The sequence below is a fragment of the Emys orbicularis genome, chromosome 5 (genome assembly GCF_028017835.1).
Source record: "Emys orbicularis isolate rEmyOrb1 chromosome 5, rEmyOrb1.hap1, whole genome shotgun sequence".
Lineage (NCBI taxonomy): Eukaryota > Metazoa > Chordata > Testudines > Emydidae > Emys > Emys orbicularis.
The window spans coordinates 127,994,490-128,013,327 of NC_088687.1; the positions used below are offsets into that span (position 1 = coordinate 127,994,490).

The window sequence follows — 18,838 nt, forward strand, 5'->3', positions numbered from 1 at the left end:
CTCCGCAGAAGCCCCTCCGCTGGACTAGGGACTTGCCCGGGGTCAGGAGACTGGGCAGCCTCGTGGAAGTGCATCACGTCCCTCCAACCCTGTGGAGATTGCACTGGAGGGACTTATAGCCAGGAATCCCTTTTAAGGCAACCATGGCCACGGGAGATCTTGGTAGCATGACTCCATCACAGCTGCACTGCTAGGAACTGAGATCGGAGCCACTGTCTCCTCCCACAGGGGCAGAACAAACCTCCGTTTCCAAATGCTTGCCTATGCTCACACCTTTAGGAAGGTATAGCTCACTCTGTCCAAAGAGGAGAAGGCATTTGGCAGTTCTAATAATCTAGCACCTCTGTCGCTCAGTGTTTAATTTTTAAACACTATTTACATGTATAATTCTTTGTCACAGCAGAGCAGGATCCTGGGTTTGTGACAATCTGCTGTTTGCACAACTTTGTGAACTTCCAAAGGTAGCAGCACTTTATTCTGTAAGGACCACACGAAACTATATTGAGTGGCATGTAACACAGCACTTGGTACTTTGCTGTGAAATCAATGGGAAATTAACATGTGCATATTTTAAGCAAATCTTTATGCATAGCCAGAAAAACAAAAAGTTTTATCAACTTGTGGTGCCAAGTACAGAAGAACAGTCTCAAACCATTTCTTCTAGTGTGTTAGTTCAATCTGGGTAATGATTTCCAAGGTCTCTGGCTTCCATTATCATTTAACTGGCTGAGTTATAGTACGGTACATACAGTCTGACCATTCTTTAACTTCACATGTAGAAAAAAAGTGTGCCTTGAAACTGACAATATGCTGGATCTGTTATGTAAAAGGGACATCGTCGGGTTGACAATCAAAGGCCAAATTGTGTTCTCAGATACAACTGCAAATCTGGAGTAACTCCATTGAGCCCTATGAATTTTAAATGGATTTACATCAGCATCTCAGTAAACTGCAAAGGGTTTTAAAAGTAATACACTTTTCATGGTTTACACTGTTTTCTTTTTGCATTTGCTCAGTCCAGGAAAAAGGACCAGTCAGTTTTAGTTTTGTTTGCTGTCGCTGGGCCATATTCTCTCACAACACTGGAAGGCCCCATTCAAGAAAACACTTAAGCACATGCTCAAGTTCATTCCTATTCAGCAGAGCACCTAGCACATGCTTAGCTTTAGGCTACAATGGAACCTAAGTGCTTTGCCAACTAGGGATGCTTTCCTGAATCTGGGTTTGGATGAGGGGTAACTGCTTTAATGTCACTGGTCTGAGCAGTGAGAAGAGAATCAGGCTCATGGTGACATCCTTGTTCTCAGGCACTAGCACCATGTTGTGTTATTTAGGGTGCAAACACTGCGGAACGTTTATATGTTAAAAGTAGAGGTATGTGTGTACATGCACACATATGGAAATATGTTTTTTTCATCCATTTTAGGCCAAATTCCACCTGACAGCATCTCATTCATTACAACACAGTCCCCACAAGTGTCAGGACTCTCACAACCATGTGCTGGCCCAGGGTATTTATCTAGGCTAGTGTACATAATCAGATACGCTCTGACCGTTTCAGTTTGGGCTCAAACTGTGGCATAGCTGTTTCAGGACACTTTCCTATCCCGCTTCCAGAAAAAAATGGGGGGTGGGAGGGGAGACGTTACTTTAAATGACACACTTGTGATATTTTACTGTCAAAAGGGACTTTTACAGCTAAATGTTCTGGCTTTGTGTGCCACTTAAAGATATCTTAAAAAAAAAAAAAAAAAAAAAGATATCCCATCTGCCCAGATTACTCTCATTATCCTTCCCCTATAAACACTGGAACAATTATATAAGGGAAACTTGGAACGCACAGATGATGAGATTTAAACAATACTTTCCCCCCTAGGACCTGTGGTGTTGAACTGCTGATGCTGCCAGGTGGGGGCTCTGTTGTGTTTTAGAATTCCAGTTTCGAGTTTATGAATATCTAAATAAAGTTTACTGTCTCACCACGAATGAGAACACCTAATCTTTGGACTGAGCTCTCAACCTAAGCACTGTATAGCTACAGGCAGAGATTTATTTATTTTTTAGAAGAACAAGGGGAAGGAAAACCATCCCCTCTAATTTGTATCTTTCCTGGTTCTAAACATTTAGGGCAAACTTTTCAGATGCACTCAAGAAACTAAGCAGCCTAAGAACATGTTCACAAGTGACATAGGCGTTTCGAAGCGTAAGTCCCATTGAGTTTTAATGAAAGTTGGGTTTCTATCGGCCTACCCGTCACTTTTGAAAATGCTATCCTTAATGGCATTTATTTGCCCCCTCATCTATCCACTTGTGGGTGGTTTAACAAATTGTCAAATAATGATGTCACCTGCACAGTGCTGTGTTCACCCCAGTCCACAGCTCTGAGCTCTCTGTATGTCTCCTCTTCTCCACAGCACCAGCTATAAATTTCACCAATGAAACAGTAGTTGGCAATCATTGCAACTCTGACTGTGATAGGGCAGATGACTGTACATGTCCTCTGACAGTCAGAGGGAATACTTAGCTGTAATTAATCTAACATGACACTAGATATCATTGTTGCCTGTCAATTAGGTACCAAAGCCTCATCTAGCTGCAAAAACATGATCCTAAAAAGGCAGAAAACGGAGTTCCTAACAGAGCAAGGCTTCGAACACAACTGCTTTTTACTTCTCTCTCTCTCTCTCTTTTTTTTTTTGAAATGCAGAGATTTAATTAAAAGTGAAACTGTCAAGGTATAAATCACGGGCCAAACTTTGTTTTTTTGCACAGAGGTCACTAAAGACTGGATTTGGCATCACATTTTTAAACACAAAAGAAAGATTCCTTACCTGTATTAGAGTAGCAGCCGTGTTAGTCTGTATCCGCAAAAATAACAGGAGTACTTGTGGCACCTTAGAGACTAACAAATTTATTAGAGCATAAGCTTTCGTGGGCTACAACCCACTTCTTCGGATGCATCCGAAGAAGTGGGTTGTAGCCCACGAAAGCTTATGCTCTAATAAATTTGTTAGTCTCTAAGGTGCCACAAGTACTCCTGTTATTTTTACCTGTATTAGTAATACAGCAAATGAATAGAGCCTGAGCATAAAAACCATCTCATCTACTTCGCCCATTATGGGTGAAATCTTGTCCCCGCTGAAGTCAATGGCAAAATCCCCATTGACTTCAATGGAGTCAGGATTTTACTCTATGGATGTACATTTTCAGAAGGCCTCCTTAATTTTATGCCTTCAAACTTTGAGAGTGGTTGTTTTGAACAGGCACCTCTATCCCTTGGCTAACTGAGGAGTCTGCACATTCACTGCTATGGAACACACCCCTCTGGATTCACACCAAGATCCATAACTTTCTGGCAATACTGCATTAGCATTGGACAAAGCAGGGCTCCAGGAAGGTAACATTTCTGGGAATCCTTGTAATATCTAAGCAGTTCAGATGGCATCACTGAGATACTGAGACCACCACAGAGGAGGCGTTCGTCCTCCCTTGTATGCGAAAGCAAACAGTGTCTACCAACCTTTAGCACCGTGACATACGGCGTCCCGTTGGATCCATATTTACTGCCATTGACTTCCACGTGTTTCAGCCACTGGATGTGAGGCTGGGCATCACTGTAGACCTTGCAGTGGAATTCGACGTCGCTCCCTACCACCACAGTCTGGTTGGCAGGGAGTCCTGCCTGGAGGATAGGCCGGTGGGGTGACCTTTCTGAAATGAAAAAGGGGAACCCGTTTTTAACCTCTCTCCCCACTGCCAATGTCTGCACAGGAGCTTGTACTAGGGCTCATGCAAGGCACTGGATGAGCGAGAGCAAAGAACACAGCTCTTTGCTCTCCCACAGAAAGGGTACACCCGGGGAGCTGCAGCATAGGCTTCCCAGCCACTGCCCCAATCAACATGCCTCAGTCCTGAACAGGAAGCATTACGTCCAGGATAGCACATTCACTCCTTGAACGCTCGCTGAGAATGAGGGCCAGCTGGGTTTGTGGTTATGGACCTGCGTCATTCACTTCAGGGGACAGGGTATATGATTAATCCCCAAATCATCATTGCACATAAGCCATCAAGCAGCCTCTTGATGAAGACTGCGTATCAGAAGTTAAGAGGAAGTAGAGAAATCTTACCTAATACATCTAGCTGGTAAGTGTGCCTAATGCTGCCGTATTTGTTCTCTACAACGCACGTGTAGTTCCCTCGGTCTGACGGAACCACACTCTCCATCACTAGGCTCCACTGCTGATGCCGTAACTAGAGGGAGGAAAAAAACCCCAGCCAACCATAAGGCATCACCAGCTAATATTTCGTTGGACCATTATAATCAATGAACAAATGGCAAAATACAATGGGCCTCATTCTTGTTTATTCCCAGGCCTTTTTCACCCCCACTCTGCCAGTGTGATGGGGCCGCAGTCTGTAAATATAAGTTCTGACCACTTTAAGGACAATTTAAGTTGCCTGCCTGGTGTAAAGTGGTCCTTATGTGAGAATCAAGCCCAGTGAATCAGCTGTACAGTGGGCTGTATAACAGGCTCTGATCCTGCCTGGGGCTGTAGGTGCTCCCATAATATAAATATTGGGCCGTAAGCCCATTGGGGCATGGACCATCTTTTTGTTCTATGTTTGTACAGCACCTAGCACTCCGAGGGCCGGGTCTACAACTAGAGCTCATTGGTGTGAAGGTAAAACAAATAATTGCTAGCTGCATTTCTATGTTGTGCCTTTCATCAGAGGGCCTGAATGTGCTTCAAAGACATTAAATAAGATAGCATCACATACTCCAGTCAACTGAGGGCCAGAGAGGTTAAATGGACTCCATCAGCTTAAAGAACCACACCTTTGGGTTTTTTTGGCAAATCTTTAACCTACTTGTGTTACCAGTAACACCCACCCACCAATCAGTAGAACTGAAAGAGACCAGGGAGAAAAAAAATTCTATATTTTACAGTTTGTTTATTCTGGGTATTAGGCAACACTTTATGTACAGTCAGACTCACTATTTCCTTTATACAGTTATCTGTTTCCCTTTCTCATTGGGCACGTCTTCCGTTGGGTAACAGGTGAGAGACAAGATTAAAAACCATAGGAAAACCATGAGTGTAAAGCACAAAACTGTCAGGGTGACCCTGGCTCGAGTGTAGTACATGAAACTCCATGTCCTTTTTTTTAAATTGATTGGATTTCAGACCAATGGTGTCCACTTTAAGTGACTTGGCCAAGGTCGCAGGGGCCCATCAGTTACAGAGTTGAAAATGAATGCTGGCGACCTTGCACAACTCACTAGACAACTCTCAGTTAGTTAAGTGAGATCACATATGTGGGAAGCACTGAAAATTTTGAACTGATGTAGAAAGCAATTGTGAGCAGTCAAGACTCAAAGTGATTCATACACACACAAACGTGCTCGGTATGCATAATCCCCGTGAGCAGAGTCAGTTAACCTTCCCAAGCCTCTGGACATTAATTAGAAGCCATCTGCCCCCAAACAGCTGTCAACAGTATTTTAACAACACGTTTTGGAGCGGCTTCTTGGTACACAGAATCAACTGGCATCAGTGATGCCAGTTCTGCACACTACAGAAGACCAAGGGCTGATGCAGAAAATGAGTGTGTAATCAATTGTCAGCACTTTTAGCTACAGCAGGTGAATTCAAACGGAGCTGCTGTAATCACCTTTCACTAGTTGTTATCTGGATCCTCATGCCTTGTTTGAAAGGGATCAGAGCACAATTACACTGTCAAAAGCAGTGTTTCTGCACTAGGCATTGGGTGTAAGGGCTATGAAGCAAACGTGGCTTGGTTTTAATGGAGGAAGTCACACTCTTGCCATAAAGCTATACCTTCCCCCAACCTTTTGTATCTCAGTATCTGCACAAGTAACAGTGTTGACTGGCCCATTTTCCTAACCTTGTTTCTAAGTGTTGACAACAAAGCATGTCACTGCATTTAAATGTATACATAATAGAAAGAAAGAAAGGTTTTGGCTGCTGAGGATTATGGGTCCAATTCTGCACCCGGAATCCAATGCACTCGTGCATCTGAGGGCTAAATTCGGACCAAAATTTCACCATGATTAGAGCATCTCTTTACTGACCCATCTCTTTAATGATACTCTTCCTGGAGATTCTGGAAACTGGACCAGACTTGATGCCAGAACTTGGGGCGGGGGGGTCTCGATCTAAACCTGTTAATGACCTATCTCCATAGTGGCTTGTATCATAGCCTTGCATCTGCACACCCCTTTTTATCCTTCTCTCCTAGGCATTTGTAAAGCACCCATCATGGTAGTATCTAGGATCTGAACTCTGGTAAAGCGTGGCTCCAGATATGAAGCATGTGGCAGAGCGGTGTCATAAACCTAGATCCAAACACTCCAAACATCCAACCATGTGTCTTGCCTATTCTAGACAAAGTGTCCATCACCTCATTGTACGGGACTTGAGTTCTGGGGAAGTGGGGTCTGAATACAGATTCGAACTGTGGCTCTGAGCTGTGTTCCTGTGACACAGAAGGTGTCTGGAAAGGTTTTTTTTAAAAACAAATAAGGAAAAGTTTTAGTCAAAAGCTGAGTCCAGACCCAAGGGATCTCAAGAAGGATGTTCCCAATTTTGGGCAGTCGCTGTACTTGATAAACCATTAGAAACATAAAGTAACTCTTTGCAGACTTTAATCAAATCAGTGATACTGGAAATTCCTCTGGTTTATTTGGTGGTGTCATTCTTGGCTCTTTGTGAGACAAATATTTGCAGACACACTTAGAAACTCAGCCCATGTTTGCTAGACTGGTATGCAAGCCGGTGCAATGGTCTGGGGAAGGGATAATCCTCAATCTCCCTCTTCCAGCCCCCCATTCCCTTCTAGGGTCATTTAACACACACAGGCTTACAATATTATAGATTCCAGCAAGGATTTAACTATTAATTCTCTTTGGGAAATTTCATGTGACAAGTCATATGAATTTCACTCCTTTGCCATTTAAGGATGAACTGTATATAATTTATTTCATCCATGTTTGGAAGTCTTCTTTTCCTCCCTTTTGAGTTTTGATGCACATTAGGTGGTATCGAAATCCCATTTACTAGAGGCAAAAATTTGAGGTTAGGACGGGATATTAAAAAAAAAAAAAAAAAATCCAAACTTGCATGTTGCAAGTTCCAGCTTTCTTCTGCTGGCCACATATTTCCAAAACAGCAAAGTCTAAACTATTCTGAAGTCTGGAGAAAAAGAGGAAGAGGAAATGTTAATTTGTGATTCTAGCCTTTGCAGGTTAATCCACTGGGCTTGATCCTCAGCTGGTGTAAACTGTCCAAGCTCCACCAGCTGTGGATCTGACCATTCACTTTCACCGGGCCTAAATCCTGGGATGAAAACTCAATCGTACCTGGAGAGTTAAATCTTCAATAAATGATACACTGAACGGATTTATTTTTTACTTTCTTTCTGGCACAGATCCTCATCTGATAGATCCTCATAGACTGTCTAGGAAGGAGTACAGCAGAAAAGGGATCTAGGGGTTATAGTGGACCACAAGCTAAATATGAGTCAACAGTGTGATGCTGTTGCAAAAAAAGCAAACATGATTCTGGGATGTATTAACAGGTGTGTTGTGAGCAAGACACGAGAAGTCATTCTTCCGCTCTACTCTGCTCTGGTTAGGCCTCAGCTGGAGTATTGTGTCCAGTTCTGGGCACCGCATTTCAGGAAGGATGTGGAGAAATTGGAGAGGGTCCAGAGAAGAGCAACAAGAATGATTAGAGGTCTTGAGAACATGACCTATGAAGGAAGGCTGAAAGAATTGGGTTTGTTTAGTTTGGAAAAGAGAAGACTGAGAGGGGACATGATAGCAGTTTTCAGGTATCTAAAAGGGTGTCATAAGGAGGAGGGAGAAAACTTGTTCACCTTAGCCTCTAAGGATAGAACAAGAAGCAATGGGCTTAAACTGCAGCAAGGGAGGTTTAGGTTGGACATTAGGAAAAAGTTCCTAACTGTCAGGGTGGTTAAACACTGGAATAAATTGCCTAGGGAGGTTGTGGAATCTCCATCTCTGGAGATATTTAAGAGTAGGTTAGATAAATGTCTATCAGGGATGGTCTAGACAGTATTTGGTCCTGCCATGCGGGCAGGGGACTGGACTCAATGACCTCTCGAGGTCCCTTCCAGACCTAGAATCTATGAAAAATAAGTTGGCATATTTACAAGAGACAAGGGTCTCTATCTAAGCTCTACGAGGGTGGGGAGCAAGAAAGAGAGAAACAAAGCGATGTCTCTGTATCTAGAGATGGAGAGAGAGAGAGAGAGTCTGTGTCTAGACAGAGAGAGGGATTAAACCAATAGGGCTGTAACAGGCTCTACCACTGCCTCTGATAGCTTTTTAAACATTTACTTATTGCTGGAAGGTGCCTGTAGAGAAAATAAAGCGCTATCGTTACTGTGATGCAGAGGATTAAACTTTTCTATCTGAACTCGAGGGTAGATTCAAACCACAGAAAAGTGGGAAGTGGAATTACTTTTAACTTTAGGTTTAATTCTGCAAGCATCATTTAGTGCAGCTGTCGTCACATATTTTTGTCTAAAGCAGTTAAAACTGCACATACAAGCCTGAAAGCAGTTCATGATGATCCGCACAGCATGTAATTAGTACAAAATGTTTGTGCTGTACGGGGTGACTTGGAAATGTTATCTATTATCAGATCAGTTGCAGAGAGGAGTTACCTCCCTGATTCTCGTCTTGCCTTAACGTCTCCAAAGATCTAGAACTGCCTGTGCGCCCTCAACCTTGTCAACAAACCACAATGTGCTGATTAGGAAGCTTCTGTGCGACTCTGCTGTGTTTATAACCATCCCACCAGCTATTCTGTTCCCCAAAATGGTAAATGGGAAGGCATTTGGTATAGTACGGTGGGGGGGGAAATCAAGAGCAACTGATTTTCCTGCTAAGTTACTGCCTTATTTTGATGTACAATTACAAGGTGGCGCAGAAATTGCTGGTCAGATAAGTCGCCTAGTTAGGCATTTATTTACTGGTTTTCAGTGTCCGTGGGCTCTGTTTGTAGACATCATGGCCGCAAGACCTTCGAAATCACACTGCCGACCTGTGCCTCTTTGGCATTACCCAGGGCAAAGGGACTTCCATCATTTCACCACAGGTCAATCATTTACATCACAAGAATGTTAATGACTCCCAAACACAACAGAGTCCCAGTATTTCTGCAGGGCTCGTGTTACATAACTGAATGAGGTATGCTTAAGAGCTCAGACCAGATTCTGATCTCTGTTACACGGGTGTAACTCAGGAGTCACTTCACTGATTTCAGTGTTATCACTCTGGGTTTACACTTTTGTAACTTGGATAAAAACCTGTCTCTTTGTACCTCGTTGCATCTAGTTCTTGCAGCTAGCACAGCAATACACCTGATCTGTTTTTATTAGGTTACTTTTAAAAAGACTAGCAACATGAGCAAATGCTCAGCGTTGGCATTCCACCAAAACGGGCAGCAGCTAGTTTTAACAATTATTTGAACAATTAGTATGATTATCAAAAATATCCCCATTCTGGCACAGTCACTGTGGTTCATGATGATATACACAGATCTTCTTCTCTCTCACTTATGACAAAGTTGCCAGAATAACGGCAGTACTGAGGGAAACACAACTTGTACATATCTTAGAAAAAACATCTTGAGCAGAAAAATGTCATAAGCCCTAATGGTCATGGAAGTATTTACTATGTAAAGCCAGGGATCTCACGCTCATTTGCCCCTCTCAGGATTGCGCAGTGAACGCTGGCTCCGATCGATCCATCAATAATAGATCGAAGAGATTAATGAACACAGCACAGTCAAGATTAGACCCACAATGCCTTACTTTGATGCCCCCAATTCGGTGTTCTCCCTTGAATTCTTTGCCATTTTTCAGCCAGTATATGGATGGGGTGGGGTTGCCTGCTGCAGGGCAACGGAAGCGAACGGTATTTGCTGCCGGCACAGCTAGCAGCTTCTTCTCCATCCTTTCTGAACGGGTCCAATAAGGAGCACCTGAGAAGTGAAAGACACAAAACAAATAGGCTTATTTCCTTAGAATATAACATGAGGTGGAGCATCTGCTTTCTAAGAGACTTCAGCATATGTGGAGTGGTAACTCAATTGCTCCCTGTGTAGTTAAGATGAATTATACTGAAATACTTTCCAGTCAAATGATTCTCATATATGCAGACAGAGTGGTTGCATTTAAGACCTGTTTGCGGCCAGGTTCTGCACTTGGTAACACCAGCGTAAATCTGGAGCAACTCCACTGCAATCAACCAGTGGAGTTATTCCAGACTAGGATCAGAATCTGACCCTCAGACTCTACAAATGCATACATGTAACTTCAGCAGAATGGCAGCCAAGAACTGTGGGTGGCAGTAAGGTGTTGGAACCGTGAAAGTGTGATGATGGTCCAGCAATGAGCCAAGGTAAAGTAATGTTAGCAGAAAGCACTGAAAGAGTTTGCCTCTAAGTGAAGGGGAATGTATCCCACCCTCCTACAAAAACAAAAAAGACAAAAACCAAACTCCAAACTGGTTTATCATGTTTACTTTCTTAAACTACAAGTGGTTTTAGTTTTAAGGATTCATATTACCTTTGAACAAGGATAAGTTTTAAATACTGCTGCTAACACAAGATACTTCTATAATCTGCCTTAAGTAGACAGCAATGTTTCTTGGCATTGCTACAACCATTACATATATGCATTACATATATACATATTAAGACAGTGGCAGAAAACTTATTACATTGTGTGTATGAGGAAGGGCGGCACAAAAAGTCTCCCAAAGTGTGATTTCTGCTTAAGGAAACATTACAGGGTTGTATTTCTGGGTGTTTTTCACATCACCCTGTGGGCTACGTTCTGCCCTTTGATGCATACGGCTCCCAGTGAAATCAAGGGGAGACACAGGCATACAGAATTTGTCCCTAATGGCTTGCAGTGGTTGGGAGAAGAAGGCAAGGCTGGCAGCTAAGACGATACAACGTCTAAGTCGAAAGGAAGTGTCCAGCAGCAGAACGCCAGCCCTGGAGATGCAGGGCATGCAAACCAGTTTTTGCAAAGAGGAAGACACGTCTCTGACACAGACAGGGGACACCTGTGAGAATGGTGTTTGAGCACAGCAAGGCCTTTAAACTCCTCATGTGGCCTAACAGGCAAGAGAACCTCCTTGCCAACATTCTCAAAAGCACCAAAGTGGCTTAGGAGCCTATGTTTCATATGCCAAATCACCTAGGTCCCATTGAAAATTAAGTGTTTTCACTATTCCAACATCTTTCTGCTGCCCCTAATGAATTTCAATGACACTGAAAGTCAATGGGATTTTTGAAAATGTTACCCAATCTTCTTCCCTCTCCCTTTTTTTAAGCCTTGTCTCCATTAAGACTTTTTTTGCCTCAAATTTTCCTTCCTTGCTAACACAAGTGCAGACACCTGGGTGGGAGCATTAGCATAGACAAAACACTGTCTGCAATTTAGACACAGACAAGCCTAGAAATACTTTGAGCAGGGTTTGACCACATAGGAGTAACATGCCAATGGCTGCCTAGAGATCTGTCTATATTAGGGCTCCAACCACTGAGTTAAATTCCAGGCTCTGTCACAACTTGATTGTATACCATGGGTAAATCACTTCATCACTCTGTGCCTCTATAAAATGCAAGGTGTGGAGGGGAACATCATTTGAGAGGCACCCAGACACTACAGGGCTGAGGACCATAAAGATACAGACCAGTAGGAAACCTTAGTTGGCAAAAAAGACTTAGCATGGACGTAGCTTCACTGTACTTCGTACATCCTCTTGTGGGAGAGATTATCACAGTCCCAAACTGCCTCCCAGCAATGTTTCATCTCCACTGACGTGTTACAGACAGCAGCACAATAAAGGAATGGCGTCAATTCTCACCCAGCAGGAGGGCGCCAATGTTACGCTCATTTATTTTTCTCAGCTATGATGTGTAATCAAGGCTTGCTGCGACAGGCCAGCCATGGGTCAATAGTAAATCGCAGCTACCGTCCAAAGGATTAGAAACTACCTACTGTGCGTGTGCGTGTGTCAGCTCTGAGAAATGCTGCCACTTAGGTTTCCATTTCTATTGAAGCCCTCGATAATACTGGGCCTTTGCCCAGTTTTGGATCTTCTCATGGAACTAGGTGTGCCCAGACTGTAATCTCTATAACTTCATGCTTGGCTTAGTCCTGGAAAACTTGACTGAATGGGAGAGATCCTCAGCTGCTGTAAACTGTTACAGCTCCACTGAAGTCACTGACTATCTGTGTCTATACCTTTCTATCATATGCATGGGTCCAAAAAGTACATCCAAAAAGTGCCACTTTTATTATATTAGCCAGGTAAACTTCTGGTGCAACAATTACACTTTGCATTTTCCCACATTTAACAAACATACCTGAATTAAACTGGCTGGATGATTTTGAGGCTAAAACTGTCCATGTCTAACATGGAAAGTCCTCCCCTCTTGCTGGTTCTTAATTCAGTATTTAATTTTAATTCCAGGAAAAAACTTTTAAATGCTGTAGAATCCCCTGGGGCCAACACCTAGCACTGAGAGTTATTTTTTCCTCTGTTAAGTTGCCAGCTTATTCCTCCCCAAAACAGACTGAGACCTACATAGGTTTAGCTCTTCATGTTTCTACTTGTATCTAAAAAACAAAAACAAGGCTGATCTTACATCATAGAGCCCGAGCTGTCCTGTCTATAACAGCACACCAACGCCGGGGGCATGAAGTCATTTTTTCCTGATATGGGTGCTGCAGCTTATCTAGTCTGAGCTACAAGAACTTGCTTGCAAATTCCTTGGGCACTTGCATCACCTAACCTGCAAAGCTATGCCCAAAAGGAGAAAGTAGGGGATGGGATTAATTAGTGAGCACTTTTCCTCCACAGCCTTGTGCTGGGGGCATCACCCCACCTGCATCCCTATGTGCCACCACAGAGGAAAGCTGCTGAAGACACTGTGCTAGCATTATGCCCCCCAGATTTCAAGAAAGCACAGAAATGGACATGCCAGCCCTCCCTGCCCCCTTGGAGAGGTGCTAACCTCACCGGGCTCTTGCACTGAGTCCAGAACACACACTGAATCCATGCAGAGCTGGGCACAATCAAGCTCGTAAGGTAAACTTAATGGACTCAAATGTGACAAGAATTTCATCCTCTGTTGATAACACGTAGGCTGGGATTTTTCAAAGGTACCTAAGGGAGTCAGGTGCCTGAATCCCACTGAGTCAAGAGTGCCTAACTCCCTTAGCCCCCAGCAGTGAAGTACTATACATATTATGGTTATAATCTAGAGTGCTTCCATTAAAATCACAGGGATGGTTACTCTGAATTTACATCAGAGTAACCATGAGCAGATTTTGACACAGTGACTGTCTCTGCTGAAATTAGATTTTCAGTTGCTCAGTGCATAGCTCACTGAAGTGAAATGCACCTCACTATCTAATCTCCATTCCTTACTTTCTCCTACTGGGCACAGCTTTCGAAGGCCAGAAGGGACCATTGTGATCACCTAGTCTGACCTCCTGTATAGCACAGGCCACAGAACTTCCCCCAAATAAAAGCAGATCTTTTAGAAAGACATCCTAACTTGGTTTAAAAGTGGTCAGTGATGGAGAATCCACCACGACCCTTGGTAAATTGTTCCAATGGATAGTTAATCTCACTGTTAAAAACGTGTGCCTTAGGGCCCAAGGAATTAATTGGCAAGCACGTTCTTGTAGCGTAGGCTACATCTGCACCAGCCAGCATGCATTTTTAGCATCTGCAAACATGAGACACAAGTTCCACTTCATTGTAGCTGTCCTGCCTCGCTGGAAAGCCATCAGGCTGTGGGAAAGGAGGTGGAAACTGTAGACTCAGGAGTGCACATCTCTTTATTTGGGGAGAACAGCTGTATTGTTTGCACTGCTCTCAACTCTAATTTGTTTTAACGCTTCATCAACCAGACTGCAGACCACATGGACCCAAATATTTCAACAGCCTTGACAACTGTAATCATGAAGACTAAATATTAAGGGCCTGATTCTCCCCTCATATATGCTTGAACAGCTCTCGCTGACTCCAGTGGGTGCTGCTTGTGTATCTCAGAAGTCAGAATCTGGCCCTAGCAGCAAAACCACCCACATTTCACCTAGTTTTTAACATTACTATGCTGAGTAGACAGCTTACGGCCCTGACCCCCCTGGGATCAGAACTGTGCAGCTACAACCGGATTAAAGCATTTGTAGCAATAAGCAACAACAATAAAAGGAAATGTAGGAATTGTACAGTTAACATGTTCTTTGGAAATCATCGATGCAGTAAACTTGGGTGCACAGCAAATGAACATGAGAGCGGTTTCAAATGCCATAAAATACCTGAGGCAGTGACCCTCCTCTGGGCATGGAGGTGTAATAAGACAGCTACAGTTCATAGGTGCTGGGAGCTTTGGCTTCATGACTCACAAAGCAACAGACATGTGGGGATGCTTCATGACGACTGCTCCTTGCCATGTTATACTTCATATGTGCTAGACCCCACACCCTCCCCATTTCTACCTTCCCGAGTCTGGGGGGAGCAGGGCAGGCCAAGGTTGAGATCTAAACTTCCCAAGCAAAAGGAATGTCAGTCAGATCAAAATTCACTTAAAGACGCGTTTGAATGTAATGAGAGAAGTACAGGTTGCATCAATCACTGGCAACAAATACTGCCACCGAAACCCAAGGACATTTTATCGCTGGACATTGTGGGGAGCAGGATTGGGCCCTTAAAGCTCGTAAGGCAGAGGAGGGAGTGCAGTGGGCACCAGCTGGATCAGGCCCACAGTGATTAAACTAATTGCTCTATTCCATGACCTACCTCCTTCACTGGAGTCCTATTCCACATGACTGCACATTCACAAAGGGACCTCTAAAATCTTGGGATCTCCTGCGCTGAAGTCCCACCCCTGTGCAATTTGGACACAACTAGCGTCAGGCTTGGCCTGAGAATAAATATCTATGGCAGTGTCCCATTTAAGGTGTGTTCATTCTTGCTATCCAGGGAAGCTGACCGAATACCAGTGCTTTTAGTTTAACTTGCACGTAGATCGTTTTTTATTTGTAGGGGAGAAAACGCTGCTAAATCTCCTCTGAAATGCAAATCACAAACCCCTGTGAGTGCTTGGATCACAAACCACTGAGGGCAAAAGTGAAATTTTAAATAAATACCCTCTAAATTAACTCTGGGCAGTAAATCTACATTCACTGGTGTGAAAAATGGAACAGCAAATATTATCTAGAGCCTTTCCCACAATCACATACTAAGCCTGGCCACCCATCCTATTTGAATGACCAATTAAAAAAAGAGGAGCGATACTTGAAATAATTAATGTAGCTGAGCGCTCATTTAACAATTAGGTACTGCCATGAAATTCTGCACCAGACAGAATCAAGTCTAATTGTGTAATTTCCCCATCTGACGCCTCTGAGTACACAGTCAGATTTAATTGGAGATTACATTGGTTCTTTGAAGGTGCTCCGGCTAGCCAGCAGGGACTCTGAATAAATAGATAAAATTGGAGGGATAGGGGAGGAGGGTTTGAAAGAAGAGTTTTGTTTTCGTTTTAGAATCAGAATAAACAGCTGTAGATAATTTAGATGCTGCAAGCACAGATTGCAATTTGTAACTTGGCTGCAGCAAATCTGGGTGTGATTTGAAGTTACAGAAGCTATTCCCGTGTGTTTTTTGTTTAAGGAGGGGTCACCTCCAATTTTACTGTTAGGAGCAGAGGATTAAAGGAAGATGAAAGTAGCAGAGAACTCCATGCAGATGCGTGTATGTGTCCCGCTTAGGAGAGTCTTTGCTTTGTTTTCTAGCTCCAATACTGCCAGCCCCAATCATTCAAAAAATCACAAGTCAGGCTCCAAAAGATCACGAGATAGGCTTAAAAACCACAACATTAAAAAAAGAATACACTTGAGGTCGGATAGGTCTTATATTTCCCTTCTGATCTTGGAAACCTTAGGGGGGTCGCATTTTCAAGCTTTTCTCTGCAGCCACGAGAGCTAGAAACATAATTTAAAAACCAAAACCAGAATGAAATAAGCTGAGAATCTCACATTATCACATGACTCCAGGAACTGGAGCTTTAAGAAAAACTCCACGTATTGTGAGACTCCTGATAAAATCGTGGACTGAGAACTAAGGGTCACGACATTCTCTCTCCTGTGGGGAAAACCTGAGAGAAAGTTGGGGAGGAAGAAGCTCCGCCAGGTTCCCATGGAGGATTCTTCTGTGGGGCACGTCCCTGAGGAAGGGCAAGGGACTTGGCTCTTACATCGTATGGGTCCCTCATGATCTGTGCAGTTCTCCAGATCTCTGCAAGAGGCATGGGACCATTTGTGAGGAAGCACTGGGCCTTTGTACTGACCCCTGCTCCCGCTCTGACTGCATGAGTCAATGAGGGGTTGGAGGGAGAAAGAACAGACATCCCCCCCAGCCTGGCCCCTTTTCACACATGCACATACAGAAGGTTTCCACTAATAATCATCATGGTTTTCACTGGCACGTACCTACTGCTAACTGCTTTTTGCCAACGGGAAGTGTGGGGTCCGGACAACACATAAGGCCCTGGGATGAAGAACTCAGAATACACTGCCCTGGGAGTTAGGGGGAGACCTAGATGATCAAACAGATCTGTTCCATCTTTGGCACTTAGAATTAATGGACCACAGATGGTCATGTGTCAAAGCATCCCATACAGCAGCAAAGGGATTGATGACATGGCTCCCATTTATGCAATAAACTCAGGAACATTGGACAAAGATTAACTGGCGGGTCCGACTACATCTGGTGGAAAAAGCACTTTCACATTGCCACAGGCCACATGATTTCACAGCTTTCTGTTTTGGCACACTAGCCTAATTGACCATTGTATAGCCGAAGAGAATCCAGCTCTTCATAGCTAGGCCTTTGTGTAAATCTAGTGGTTACCTTCAGCTCTAAAAGTCAAGGAGACCCAGAATATAAGCTATAAATACATGTGGCAAAACACGTGTGGTTTTTCTTTTTAATTTAAGAAAAATGTGTCCTTTTGTAACACCACACAGCCCGTGTTTTGTGACACCCGGTGGTAAGAGATGAAGCAGTTTACTATAAACCACATTTCAAAATAAAATCTATATATAAACCAGCAAAGAACTTTAAATTGTGTTAAATCAGGTGTTTCTCTAAGTCAGGGCCAAATCCTGAGTAGTGATGACTACTTGCTTCACTTCCGCTGGCTTTAAGGCATTAAAGGTGCTGAGTGTTTGTCAGGAGGTGCTGGTCACCTTGTAGAAGCAGGCCCTTAACGAGCAGGTATCAGAAAACCACTAACTGCTGCCGATGGCTCACCTGGCACCATAACTCCCAATTACTGTTCACCTCTTGCAAGACACTCTGGTACACATTTATTACAGTGGCAGACCTGTTTTACAGAGTCCTAGAGATCTAATGCTGTGGGTAGGAGAAATGTTCCAGTCATACTGAATTTCTGCCAAGGTACATTGCTGATTTGGAGTTCAAATACTAGACATATATTTATTAACACACACACACACACACACAGGCAATTTGCCTTGCAGAAATATAAAGTGCATAATAAAACACAACACTAACGCCTCTGAAGCATGTAATGATCCAGATTAATGATATTACACTCAAAGTACCAAGCACGAGGGTTGAAAGAGCCTCACTGGAAAAGGAAAACAATGTGAGGCTCAGATTCGGGGCTGATTTCACTATGAGTATCAGAGGGTGCAGATCAAATGGAATTGTTCTTGCCTAGGGCATCAATGAATCTTGCCTATGGCTGCTCCTTCCCTCAGCAAGCTAGCTAGTAAAGAAAAAGCATTAAACTGGATAAAAAAAATACAGGCTCAGATACTCCATTGGTGTAGAATCAGTATAGCTACACTGAAATAAAAAACACAGGTAGAATGAGTTTGCCTGAATTTAAATACACGGACAGGCTTAATACTATAGTTCAAGAAGCTGAAGCGATAGGTCAAATCTATCTAGATTTTTAGAAGGTCATCATCGTCCTCGTATTTGAGCATAAATATAAAGACCTTATAATAAATATCTGGCCTGCCATCATTTATGAACTTCTAGACTCTAGAGCACACATCATTATGGTGGCTAGGTACCAAATCTAGGGGAATTCTTATTTCCAATGCTACAGGCTATAACCTTCAACTTTGAATGAGGTAAGAGACCTCCTCAGGGCACTTCAAAACGTAGGTAACGCATTCCTGTTTTACAGTCAGGGAAACTGAGGCAGAAAGCTGTTCTGTCCCTTGTCCAAGGTCACCAAGTGAGTCCACAGCACAGATAGGACAAGAGCTCAGCATGATTGTGTCCTATCCATCAGGCCGCACAGTTCCCCGTATACATTCTGGAAATCTTCTGTTTTGAATAATAATAATAATAATAATAATATGCTGTATGTCCTATATTGTAATCAATGAACACAACACCTTCTTGAGTGGAAATAGTATGAATGAGAGCTTTAAAGAAACAGACTATGCATTCCATTACCTGTGTCTTCAGACTCGTCATCATCATCTTCATCATCACCCGATGATGGAGAATCTAGAAAGGGAAGAAAAAAAGTCACTTGTTGTGCTACTATTACTGGTGTTTCAGTATTTCATTTTCTTGATACCACTACAAGAAACAGTAGATCAAACTCAGTCATTTTTTTAAACCACTACGGAGCAGACTTTCAAGAGGCAGCTTCCATACCCACCCTCCATAACTGCATTTTTGGGCACAAGTGAGAGGATTTTCACA

General features: G+C 43.2%; 1 protein-coding gene across 1 annotated transcript in view; it reads right to left on the bottom strand.

The window, feature by feature from the left end:
- The window catches only part of FGFR3 (fibroblast growth factor receptor 3), a 35,498-nt gene extending 16,866 nt beyond the window's left edge, over window positions 1-18,632 (bottom strand). Inside the window, exons 1-5 of the mRNA XM_065404990.1 lie at window positions 18,569-18,632; window positions 18,292-18,297; window positions 9,865-10,034; window positions 4,128-4,251; window positions 3,521-3,711 (exon numbers count right to left, since the gene is read on the bottom strand). Of these exons, the coding sequence (XP_065261062.1) occupies window positions 3,521-3,711; window positions 4,128-4,251; window positions 9,865-10,034; window positions 18,292-18,297; window positions 18,569-18,575 (498 nt within the window). The 5' untranslated portion in view covers window positions 18,576-18,632. The remainder of the gene's footprint in view (window positions 1-3,520; window positions 3,712-4,127; window positions 4,252-9,864; window positions 10,035-18,291; window positions 18,298-18,568) is intronic.
- Window positions 18,633-18,838: the final 206 nt, after the last annotated feature.